The 13,014-nt window shown below is 36.4% G+C and overlaps 2 protein-coding genes across 3 annotated transcripts; one reads left to right on the top strand and one right to left on the bottom strand.

Annotated features, from left to right (window-relative positions):
- The first annotated feature begins 219 nt into the window (after window positions 1-219).
- Window positions 220-1,139, top strand: LOC106418225 (thioredoxin-like protein 4B). Its single transcript, XM_013858890.3, has 4 exons — window positions 220-478; window positions 543-700; window positions 794-860; window positions 950-1,139. The coding sequence occupies exons 1-4, from the start codon at window positions 260-262 to the stop codon at window positions 1,046-1,048; spliced, it is 543 nt and encodes a 180-aa protein (XP_013714344.1). The 5' UTR covers window positions 220-259; the 3' UTR covers window positions 1,049-1,139.
- On the bottom strand, window positions 1,012-5,604 carry LOC106418222 (probable serine/threonine-protein kinase DDB_G0267686). Of its 2 annotated transcripts, XM_013858886.3 has the most exons (10): window positions 5,331-5,604; window positions 5,095-5,188; window positions 3,124-5,001; window positions 2,851-3,033; window positions 2,685-2,771; window positions 2,308-2,460; window positions 1,848-2,159; window positions 1,660-1,782; window positions 1,499-1,586; window positions 1,012-1,423 (listed from the first exon to the last, which is right to left on the bottom strand). In XM_013858886.3, the coding sequence occupies exons 3-10, from the start codon at window positions 4,903-4,905 to the stop codon at window positions 1,233-1,235; spliced, it is 2,919 nt and encodes a 972-aa protein (XP_013714340.1). In that variant the 5' UTR covers window positions 4,906-5,001; window positions 5,095-5,188; window positions 5,331-5,604; the 3' UTR covers window positions 1,012-1,232. The 2 variants fall into 2 exon arrangements, with proteins under 2 accessions (XP_013714340.1, XP_013714339.1); XM_013858885.3 differs by lacking the exon at window positions 5,095-5,188 and having other exon boundaries at window positions 5,331-5,602.
- Window positions 5,605-13,014: the final 7,410 nt, after the last annotated feature.

Below are 13,014 nucleotides of genomic sequence, written 5' to 3'. Positions count from 1 at the left end.
AAGCTGATTCTTTGGTTTGGTTATTAAAATAGATCAATTCGGTTATCGGTTTAGTTTCAGAAAAAAATGAAGAATTTTGATATATTTTGGTTAAATTTGTATATTTTGTTTCTGTTATTGGAGGAGAAATAAGTTAGCTCTTGCTAACACAGAGAAACAAAATTTTGGTTGGGTGTATAAAACAGTTGGAAAAGCCTAAAAACCAATCAACCCAACCGAAATCATTTTCGAATTGTCGACCGGTTTGGACCTAAACCGAATGAAACCACCAAAAAAAAAGTTCGAATCGTTTCCATTCTGTTTGGGGTTATTGAAGAGACAAATTCGGGATCACAGAGAGAAGATGGAATCTGTTCTGCTCCCAACGCTAACAAAGAAGGAAGAGATCGATCGGATCATCAACAACACGATCGATAAAGTGCTCGTCCTACGATTCGGCCGTACCTCCGACGAAAACTGTCTTCTTCTCGATGACATTGTATGCTTCCTTTTCTCTCTGCACTCATTATCTTCTTCGTCTCTCATAATTTCGAATTTTTCAGCTCGAGAAATCGGCGAGAGATGTATCGAAATTCGCTACGGTAGCTTTGGTGGACGTTGATTCGGATCAAGTTCAAGTTTACGTCAACTACTTCGACATCACTCTGTTCCCTTCCACTGTCTTCTTCTTCAACGCTCATCACATGAAACTTGATTCTGGGTAGATTAGATTCTTGTTTCACATAAAAATTACAAAGCTTTGGTTTTTTTTTTAATTTAAAGTTAAATTCTGATTTTGTAATTTTTATTACAGAACTGCTGATCATACCAAGTGGGTCGGTAAATTCCACGAGAAACAAGACTTTATTGATGTCGTTGAGGTTAAAAAAAAAACAAATTCAGTTTCATTAGTCTCTGTATATATTTGCATTTAGAGTTCAAATCCTCTGTTTTGTCTTTTTGTATGAAGGTAATATTCAGAGGAGCTATGAAAGGGAAGATGATTGTTCACTGTCCGCTTCCTCCAGAGAGAATACCAAAGTTCCAACTTTTATACAAAGATGTGTAGACTAGACAAAACTGAGTTTATTGTTCTTTACTTGCAAACTCTGTTTCTCATCCCCTTATGTTGGAATAATAACATTTACACAACTTTTATATGTTTTTTTTTTTTTTTTGTACAGAATTAAACAAATACGAAGGAATGTGAACTTAAACCCGTTTCTTGACTCTCTTGATGTTTGTAAACGTCTTCAGGGTTTGTTTTCTCTTTTCTTGCTTTTAGCGACGAGTTCCATAGACATGGATCGAAGTCTGCTTGTTATCTCGGTGAATGGAGGACGAGCATCCGGGTCTATGTCCCAGCATTGTTCCATCAGCTTTTTCCATTCCGGAGTACATGTTTTCGGTATTGGTGGTCGAAGCGTGTTCTTCACAATCCCACCTTTCAAAGAGGGAAACAAATAAGCAAAGAGGAAACAAGTGGCAAGTGAAGAAAAAAAAAAACTGTGCAACTTACCAATGATTGCTCCACAATGCATATCTGCATAGGGCTCCTCTCCCGTTAGAATCTCCCATAGGCAGATCCCATATGAAAATACATCGACCTGTTCACACCGAGTTACATAAGCTGTGTGTGTTCTAATGGAATATAAATTTAGATTAGTTTTTTTCTCTTACTTTCTCGGAAACCCGGGTGCTGCTTCCATTCAAGAGTTCTGGTGCCATCCATGGAAGTGTTCCTCTCACTCCTCCAGATACCAAAGTGTTACGTTTGATTCTAGATAAGCCAAGATCTCCCACCTGCAGAAATCCTCATGCTCAAGACTCAATGGTGGATGAGATTGTTTGTCATCAAGTATGTTTACCTTGCATATAGGTCGTTGTGGATCCCTTAGATTGACGAGTAAGTTCTCACATTTGAGATCAAAGTGGACTATGTTCTTCAGGTGCAAATACTCCATTCCAAAAGCAGCATCCATTGCTATTATTATCTTTTTTCGAGCGTCGAGCAATCTGTCTCTCTTGACAAGAGCATGCCTTAGTGACCCATTCACCATGAACTCAGTAACAGTCGCTAATGTTCCTCCGGTTCCATCAGGGACTATACCATAGAATGCAACAACGTTTGGGTGATGAAGATTTGAGAGTATCTGTGCTTCCCTCCAGAAATCTTTGGTCTGATAAAGAAAGCAAAGAAACTTAATTCTCAATTTTGTTGCAGAGCTAGAATCCATGGTATGTGTATGACCAGACTTCACAGTAGGACTTAAGAGAGCAGCAAAAAAAAACATATAAAAGACAGACACAAAAGACTTGAGGACTAACCAAGCGTTCACGTTCAGATGATCTTCCTCCAAAGCAGCTTTTCCTTATTCTCTTTATTGCGACATCGGTTCCTCGCCATTTGCCATGGAAGACAGTTCCATATGTCCCGGATCCAAGTTCTGTTAGGTCTTCAAGATCAGCGTTCTTTATCATCTGAAGGTTTAGAATATGTAAAAGAAAAATCAATTTCCAAAGCATGTCAAACATAAGTATCATCATCTGTCTAAAAGTTTTGTTTAGAGAATACAAGCTTAAGGAGACAGAATGCCTCAGCTGAGCATTTTCAATTTTCCAAGCCGGATTTACTAAAATGGATGAATAACAGTCATAATATGATTAAGGATGACTCAGTTTTCTAAAGTAACAAGCTTGAGTACCTGCAAGCCATACACACTGGCTTCCATTTCAACTATGAGTGTGTCGGCAAAACTATTCACTTTCTCATCAACATTAGCTTCAGCCTCCTGTCAACAAGCGACAATTATGAGAACAAGACCGTCCCTTGGCTTAAATTATAAGTTTACAAACAAGTAAAATTACTACCTCAGAGAGGGAGAGAGGATCAATGCTGTCCAACTTTGTGTGTGGAGTGGTTACGAGTGAATCTTGCCTTTGGACAGATGGGATCTTCAATTTGTAAGTTTCATTGGTTATCTCTGGCGCTGCCTGATTCAAATCCATGCTTTGGATTCTCACATGGCCTGAACCACTTTCCCTTTGTACTCTCTGCACGTCATTATCAGTTTTTTTACTACTACAATCTGATAGAAAATCATGTACTGGTGACAAATATAAATGGATTTTTGGAATACTCACGTTCTTTTGTGTTGGATCAAGTTCTAAAAGCCCTGTCTCATGAACAATCTCTCTCTTTGCTGATTCCGAAGAGATGTTGAACAAGAAATCCACATCAGAGTTCGCTCTCTTATTTAACAACACCCCTGAAACTTCCAAATTCGCTGCCCTGACAGATTGATTTACAGGTTCTTGAATATGATCAAAGAGTCTCCTTTCCTGATTTGGGGTGTCATCTGCAATGCCTTCGTCCAAGGAAATTAGATTCCCAGATGAGGTTCCAGCCATCAAAAGATCATTATCTTGCATTATTTGCTTCCATGGGTCAACATTAACCACTGAGGTCTGGTTTCCATAGTTCTTGCATTCTATGTTAGTAGGGATCACTCTTGTCCCCATAACTTTCCCACTGTTCCTTTCTTGATTCAGAAAAATCTCATCATAATGATTGCCTACATCAGAAACGTCTCTATGCAATGCTGGTCCTGGTCCTCCTCCGAAATCGAGTATATTACTTTGTGTACGACGGCTAGATAGATCGATGTTCCTATGCTCCTGCACTGTCTTCTCTTCCGTTTGTTTCTTTGTAAAGTTCAACGGCGAAGATGGGCTCTGTCTCTCTTGTGAGAAGTAGCTAGAATGTCCACCGTTAACCTCCAACGTAGAGTCTGAGTGCGAGTGCGGTATCCCCAAGAAGGAATCATTCGAATTCGTAGAGCCAGAAAACGATACCTTAGGCTCCTCAGGTATGCACGGTTTCTCGCAGTAGAACCTAATGGGAGTTTCATGGTTCTTGTTGAAGCCAATCCCGTAAGAGTTCTCCGCCTCATGCTTGTAAGTTTGAAAGTTCACTGAAGGCTCTGGTTGGGGTAGAGTGAAGGAGTTATTGCTCTCTGAGCTCGAGTTGTCGCCAAGGAACTGCGAGCAATCCTTGTGCATGAATGGCGAAGGAGAGATAGGAGGCGATGGATAAGCAGACATGTTATACTGAACTCCATTGAAAAGCTGAGTATCAAGCCTTAGCATCTGATCCAAATGGTTTACATGATAACTTGTAGTATCACCAGCGATTTTCATTTCAGGCTGTCCAATAGGAATCAAGAACAGTCTAGGCCTCTGTGAGCCCTCAGGCCTTTCCAGTCCATTGTACTCTTCCATCATATTCTGAAGATCTTCGTCGGAAGTTACTGATATCAGAGAGTCAAGCTCATCGCCCGGAAGCTGGTACTTGATCGAATGCAGCTGTTGGCAAATAGCTGAGGTCTTCTTCTTGAGCTCTTCCCAGGAGAGGTTCTTGCGGATGGAAACGATATGCGTCTCTCCTCCCACGTATTTCAGCTTATCGTCGCTGGATCTCGGCATGATCTTCCCACCGAAGCTGCAAAGAAACTTAACTTTTCCGAACCTGTCAAACTCTCCTCCTCCTTCTCCTCTTACAGTATAGTTGTTGGGGTGAACACGCTCTGGTAAGAAGACAGAAGGCGCAGACTTCCCTGTGACACTGACACATCCTTGGTTTGAGTTTATTTCGCCAAAAGCCTTCCTGGTTATAACTTCCTTCTCACCACCAAGGTTATTAAAGTGCGGCATGTATGTAGAAGCAGCTCTCGGGTCACGTCCGAAGTCATATGACTCTGACTCTATCCTCCTCAGGTCGTGAAACCCGGCTGGCTGATTCTGGTAGTAAAGGTCCCCGAATCTATGGTCATCGTTATGAGCAGGAGTATGGTCCTTGAGAAACTCCATGGAGAACTCTTCACCGGTCTGAAGTGAAACGTTTTTATTCACGTTTTGCCGAGACATAGTTTGATCGTCTAGTTAGAATCTCTGAGCTGCCATTAAGCGGAAAGAAGGGCTTTGACAAAGAATCTTCAGTTTAGAAAATATATGTGTGTTCACCTGAAACATTAAAAAGGAAAGAAACAATCAAGTCATTTAGACAAAAAATAATTCAAAATCAAGAGTTAAAAAAAAAAAAAAAAAAAAGAGAACATGCATAGGATGCATCAATCATGGCTAGCCAGCACAAAAGCTAAAACACAAAGCCAGCTCAAATATCCTTTTTTGTAGGGCCTTGGGAAAGATCCTACAAAATGAATGTATTCACATTTCTCTGTCACGCTTAAACCAAAATGAATCATGAACGAATTCAAATCAAAATGGGATCATATGGCAACGATTAATCAAAAACACCGATCACCGGATTTTGGGGGCGTAGATAAAATTACCTTCACATTCAAACAGAGGGAGGCGGAGAAACGAATCTGAGAAAACGGGAAGACGAAGGAGAAGGAGAAGAGGGATGAGAGAAAGCGTTGATTACACACTTGTGACAGAGGACCGAAAAAGATCAACGTTTCCGAGGATTAAGCGCCATCGAACCTCCTTTACCGGAACTTCCGCTCAATTTCAAATTTTCGCATTTCACTGATTTAGGGGGTCGCTCCCACACAGACACACAGAAACGATGATTCAAACTACGTCGTTTTTCTTTTAAATTTCGATTGTTACGTGGTCCGGCCCATATATTTTAAGCCCAGGCTCGTTTAACTTGAACTTTTTAAAGCCCAGGCATGTAGACCCATAACTGATGTAACTAAAGTCGTCGATAAGTTTACTCTTTTTCAGTTTTCAGAAAGAAAAAAAAAAAAAATAATGAACTTCTACTCTTTTCTATTTTCTCTCCACCCAAACTAGAGGACCTACTCATAAGTTAATAACTGTTATAAGGTAATCATGCACTCCTTTGCCAACTCAACTAAAACAGTATAATTATCTACTCATTAAGCACTATGATCATCCACTCATTTACCAAATTAAGCATCATCTTTGTTATTTTATGTAGTGTTGTTCACTATAAATAATATCACTCATCTCACTCTTTTGTACACCAAAAACAAGAACAAGAGTTTATAATCAAAGAATCATTACATCTTCTTCTTCCTCCTTATAATAAACCCTCTCCCTTATATTAGTGTTATTTGCTTCCTACGGATATTAAATTCTACTCTTATTTAAATTTCTCGATATTATAAATTATAAGTTATTTCATAACACGTTATCAGCACGATCGTTCTGTAATTCGGTAAAATTTATTGTATCATATATATCCTGCTATAATGGTCGGTATACCGCCTATACTATTATTTATATTATGTTATAATTGCCGGAATACCGCCTATATTATTTATTAATAATTTAATTAATTTATTGGTCGGCCGAGCCACCTTATATTCTGTTTATTGTTAATTGGTCGGTCGAGCCGCCTTATATTCTGTTTATTGTTAATTGATCGGCCAAGCCACCGTATAATTTATTTATTATTCTGCATTGACCGGCTGAGCCGTCACATAATTTATTATCATAACAAAAAAAAATATTTATTCACCGTAATTTTTATTTTTATCAAAATTTTATGAAATTTAATAAATTTGATTGATCGTTTAATACAATATTTTCAGACTGATTTTTAGTGCACTCGATTTAACCCTAATGGTCACAAAGAAAATTTTTCAAAAATTTTTCTTTCTCCAACGGTCATGAACAGTAATATTCATCTATAAATACAACTCATTTTCAATTCATTTTCTCATCCAAAACATTTCATCTTCTCTCAAATATTTCTAAATCGTTCTTCTCTGATTTTTTTATTTCAAGAAAGATGATTCGCGCATTTTTGATTTTATGTGCAATTTTTATTTGTGTTTCTGTTTACGGTTTATTCGTTGAAGAATTTACTCCGGGTGAATTTAAAATGAATATCGGTTTATTTTTCTTTACGTTGTTTCTCCTTGTAATTGCGTGTATTATTAATATAAATGGTTCATTTTAAAATTGCGAAATACTATTGTCATATGACATATAATGTTAATTAGACGATGATATTAATTTGTCTGATTGTATATATGCATGTTTTAAAGCAATGCACTATAATACTATAGTCATATGACATATAATATATTAACCATGACTAATGGTTGTCCATCTGCTAAAACGCATCGATCTATGGGTTTATGGGCTATAACGCATCGATCGATGGATCTGCTAAAACGACTTTGTTTAATTTAATTCTACACACTGTAATGTGTATCGCTTATTGTTAATTGGTTTGGTTCGGTTAACACTCCAAACAGAAAACACCTTTATAACGTGTAGTTGCGTTACCGATTTGCTCATCTATTCATTGAACCATGCACATGCACACATGTGTCACCAATATGCTTGTTTGATAATAATACGTTTAGTCAAAGTTATAATACTAAATTGGTTTGTTCAGAAAATAATATGTTTAAATTGGTTTGGATAACCATTGGTTTATATGGTTCATGCTCTAAATAATTGAGAATCATTAATTAATATTTACAATATAATCTTTGGTTGGTTTGATAGTTTGGTTTTAAAATTTTGAGCACTAAAGAACTTGATATCATTAATAATCATCAACGTTTGTCTATATGTAAGAATAATAGTTATTTGATGAATTAAATTTTGCTTATTATACTTTAATATGCTTCATGGTTTAAAGGTATTAAGGAAACATACTTTATGATTCATGGTCTAACATCATAAACGAAATTATTTATCGGTTAGTCTTGTAGTCGATTAGTCTTTGGTCTAATATCATAAAAGAATTTGGATTATATGTTGATATTTACTAATGCAATGGACATGTTTATATGAGCAAAATATAAAGTTTTTAGAATAATGTTGTATTTCATAATAACTAATGTATAATTATTGTGTACTTGTTATTGATGCATAATATGTTTACTTGTGAAAGTTTATTTTCTTTATTGATATTAACTGTGTGTTACAGAAATAGATAAGAAAGCAAATGGAACAACAACTCAGCAAATTGGTAGAGAAGTTTGCATACCAGATAGTGGCACAACGCACACTATACTGAAAGATAAGAGATATTTCTCTACTTTAAAGTCAGTAAAAATGACTGTAAACACAATATCAGGTCCTACAGACCTGATCGAAGGAATTGGCAAGGCAGACTTTATGTTGCCTAATGGAACAAAGTTTTCCATTGATAATGCCTTATATTCCCCAAATTCTAAGAGAAATTTGTTGAGTTTCAAAGACATATACCGTCAAGGGTATAACACTCAGTCTGCAACTGAGAATGGAAAGAAGTATTTATATATAACTTCTGAAAAATCAGGCAAAGGCCTTGTACTGGAAAAAATTCCAGAACTTCCTTCTGGATTGCATCACACTTATATTGATGCTATAGAATCACATCTTGTGATCAAAAGAAATCCAGAAGATTTTAATTTATGGCATGATCGCCTCGGTCACCCGGGCACCACAATGATGCGTAGAATCATAGAGAGCTCACATGGTCATTCAGTGAAAATCCAGGAGATTTCTCAAGGGAATAAAATGACATGTGTTGCATGTTCTCTAGGAAAATTGATCGTAAGGCCATCGCCAACCAAAATTGATAAAGAATCACCAAAATTCCTTGAAAGAATTCAAGGCGATATATGTGGACCTATACACCCACCTTGTGGACCATTCCACTATTTTATGGTATTAATTGACGCATCCAGTAGATGGTCACACGTTTGTCTATTATCATCTCGAAATGTGGCATTTGCGAGATTTCTAACTCAGATAATCAAACTGCGAGCACAGTTTCCTGATTATACTATTAAAAGAGTTAGACTAGACAACGCTGGTGAATTCACATCCCAAGCATTCAATGACTATTGTATGGTAATGTGAATTGAAGTTGAACATTCGGCTGCTCATGTTCATACGCAAAATGGTTTGGCTGAATCTTTAATTAAGCGTCTGCAATTGATTGCAAGACCATTGATCATGAGATCAAAACTTCCAACCTCTGTATGGGGACATGCCATTTTGCATGCAGAAGCACTCATTCGGATCAGACCGAGTGCATACCATAAGTATTCCCCACTACAGTTAGCGTTTGGTCGAGAACCAAACATTTTCCACTTTAGAATCTGTGTTGTGCGGTATATGTGCCTGTAGAACCACCACAACGAACAAAGATGGTACCACAAAAAAAGGTTGGGAATATATGTTGGTTGTGACTCTCCATCAATTATAAGATACCTAGAACCACTGACTGGTGACGTCTTTACAGCACGTTTTGCTGATTGTCATTTTGACGAAAATGTATTTCCAGTTCTAGGGGGAGAAAACAAAAATGTTGGAAGTGATATAAAATGAAGTGTACCATCATTGTTATATCTTGATCCTCCTACTAAAGAGTCAGAACTAGAAGTTCGATGAATTATACATTTACAGAGTATAGCTAACCAGCTACCTGATGCATTTGCAGATACCAAGACGGTAACTAAATCTCATATACCAGCTGCAAATGCTCCTGCTCGTATCAAAATGCCAAATGAACAAGAAAAGGATGATGACACACGAGAGCCAAAAACACGCCTGAAGCATGGTAGACCTGTTGGTTCTAAGGATAAGAATCCTAGGAAACAGAAGAAAGCTGAAATATATGATGCACCCAAAATAGCAGAAAATATTTTGGAAGAAATAAATGATAAGGACTCTGATGAATCAGAGCATCATGAATCGAAAGATAATCATGAGACTTCTATTAATTACATCCATAATAAAAAGATATGGAAAAGGAATGAAAATGATGACATTGGTGATGTTTTCTCATATCTTATGTCAAATGAGGTAAATGAAGATACCGATGATCCAGAACCGAAATGCATATATGAATGTCAAAAGAGACATGATTGGAATAAATGGAAAGAAGCAATACAAATCGAACTTGATTCGCTTAACAAACGAAAAGTGTTTGGATCTATTGTACTCACACCTGAAGATGTGAGACCAGTTGGGTACAGATGGATTTTCGTTCGAAAACGAAATGAGAAAAATGAGATTACAAGGTATAAAGCTCGCCTTGTAGCCCAAAGATTTTCTCAAAGACCTGGTATTGATTATGAGGAAACATATTCTCCTGTAATGGATGCAATCACATTTAGATTCCTGATGAGTCTAGCCGCTGATAAAAATCTTGAAATGCGTCTCATGGATGTTGTTACAACTTATCTATACGGATCATTAGATACTGATATCTACATGAAACTCCCTGATGGATTTAAAATGCCAGAAGCATTAAGTTCCAAACCTAAAGAGTTATGTGCAATAAAATTGCAAAGATCATTATATGGGTTAAAAACAATCTGGACGTATGTGGTACAATCGTCTCAGTGAACATTTAACAAAAGAAGGATATGTGAATGATCCTATATGCCCATGTGTTTTCATCAAGAAAACAACATCCGGATTTGTGATAATTGCGGTATATGTTGATGATCTAAATATTATTGGAACTCAGAAGGAAATACAAAAGGCATCAGAATATCTAAAAGGAGAATTTGAGATGAAAGATCTCGGAAAGACACAGTATTGTCTTCGCCTTCAAATAGAACATTTTCAAAATGGTATATTTGTACATCAATCTACATACACCAAAAGAGTGTTGAAACGCTTTAATATGGATAAATCTAATCCCCTTAGTACTCCGATGGTCGTCAGATCAGTTAACATTGAAAGTGATCCATTTCGACAACCTGAGGAAAAAGAAGAGATACTTGGTCCGGAAGTACCATATCTAAGTGCAATTGGAGCGTTGATGTACCTCGCAAATTGTACACGGCCTGATATATCATTCGATGTTAATCTTCTAGCAAGATTTAGCTCATCTCCAACACGAAGACATTGGAATGGAATTAAACATGTCTTTCGTTACCTACAAGGGACTATTGATTTAGGCTTATTTTACCATAAAGATTCAAATGGTCAAATAGTTGGTTTTGCAGATGCAGGATATCTTTCAGATCCACACAAAGCCCGATCGCAAACAGGATATGTTTTTACGATCGGAGGCACTGCTATATCTTGGCGTTCTCAGAAACAAACGCTTGTGGCTACCTCTTCAAATCATGTTGAGATCATCGCACTCCATGAAGCATGTAAAGAATGTGTATTGCTAAGATCAATAAGCCAACACATTTGTTCAAGTAGTGGGATTGAAAAAAGTACGGGGCCAACTATTCTATATGAAGACAATGCAGCATGTGTTGCTCAAACAAAGGAAGGATATATCAAAAGCGATAGAACCAAACATATACCTCCAAAGTTCTTCTCATACACTCAAGAGCTTGAGAAGAATAAAGAGATCGAAGTAAGATATGTTCGATCATGCGACAATGCAACCGACCTCTTCACAAAATCACTACCTACCTCGGTATTCAGAAAACATGTCCATAACATTGGAATGCGCCATCAGAAGGATCTATGATTGCTCATTCGAGGGGGAGTTTACGTAGTTGTACTCGTTTTACCTTACTATGGTTTTTTCCATTGGGTTTTCCATGACTAGGTTTTTAACGAGGCACTACGTAATACAAGATGGATGATCAAGGGGGAGTGTTATAAGATAAACATTGAAATGATCATCCACTCCTTTACCAACTCAAGCACTACGATCATCTACTCATCAAGCACTATGATCACCCACTCATTTACCAAATCAAGCACCATCTTTGTTATTTTATATATTGTTGTTCACTATAAATATCATCACTCATCTCACTCTTTTGTACACCAAAAACAAGAACAAGAGTTTATAATCAAAGAATCATTACATCTTTTTCTTCCTTCTTATAATAAACTCTCTCTCTTATATTAGTGTTATTTGCTTCTTACAGATATTAAATTCTATTCTTACTTAAATTTTTCGATAGTATAAATTATAAGTTATTTCATAACAATAACAACATTGTCGTTTTCTAAAGAATAAAATCGTGACCTCAAATGTCATCTTCTTAAGTTCTTATCCGTTCTTTATATATATTTTTCACATGACTGGACATAGTTTTAGTATTTTTATTATTAATTACAGTATGCTGGAATCAAAATTTTCTTATCAAATTTTATAAACCCAACATAATATTAAACACCACTCATATTTGCTTAGATTAAGATTAATTCTGACTCTTTTCATGAAAACATTCATCAAATCCTGAGACAAAGTAGACAGCTTTGATGATGTTAAGATTGAAGTGTAAATTCTCTATGATCATCAATTCATTGATGTAAAAACCAGAGAGTCCGTGTTTATGTAGAAAAGATATATGAACTTTATACAACCCCCAAAGTTATACTATCTTTCACTGTGTGCAGATAAAAAGCACTTTGTTTTCAAAGAACAATAAATCTTTACATTCTATGTTTGCAGAGAAATAATCAAAATCATTTGTCTTGATTCAACAAGTTGTGTACATCTGTTGTTCTAACACAATATTTTGGCTGCTTCTTAGTCTTTTTTGAGATTGTTTATTTCAGTTTTGCAAAGATGAAAAGAGCAGATGAAACTTCATCTTGAGGAGCTTCCACTGGAAGTATAGGAACATATGGTACTTCGAGAGGTTTTGTTCTCTTTGTTACCGTCAATTTCAATTCTTCTGTAGCGTGTCTGTATTGTAGCCATGCCAAGACCAAACAGAAAAAAAGAAAAAGAAACTCAAGTTGCTTCTTCCATGGAATAGGATAGCGGAGCAAAAGAAGAAGAAGAGCAGTTTCGAATAATATAAGGATAAAATCAAGAGAATAACAGCCATATTCGACTGACGAAGCCGGAACATGGCCATATGGGGAAGGAACAGAGAAAAGGAGAGTCGAGAAGGTGACGTCAATCATTTTCTCCTGGTTGATTTATTTTTTTCAAATTTCATCTCCTTCGATGGTATTCTTCTTTTTTTTTTTTTGGAAGAATGCTAAATTTGATGGTATTCTTTCTTACTGAATTTGAAGGATAAATGATATTTTTTCAAATCCAAAATAAGATGAATCTCATTGATGAAATCCATATTTTTCAATAAAAGGAGATTT

The sequence above is a fragment of the Brassica napus genome, chromosome C3 (genome assembly GCF_020379485.1).
Source record: "Brassica napus cultivar Da-Ae chromosome C3, Da-Ae, whole genome shotgun sequence".
Lineage (NCBI taxonomy): Eukaryota > Viridiplantae > Streptophyta > Magnoliopsida > Brassicales > Brassicaceae > Brassica > Brassica napus.
This window is presented reverse-complemented; position numbering and strand designations above follow the sequence as displayed.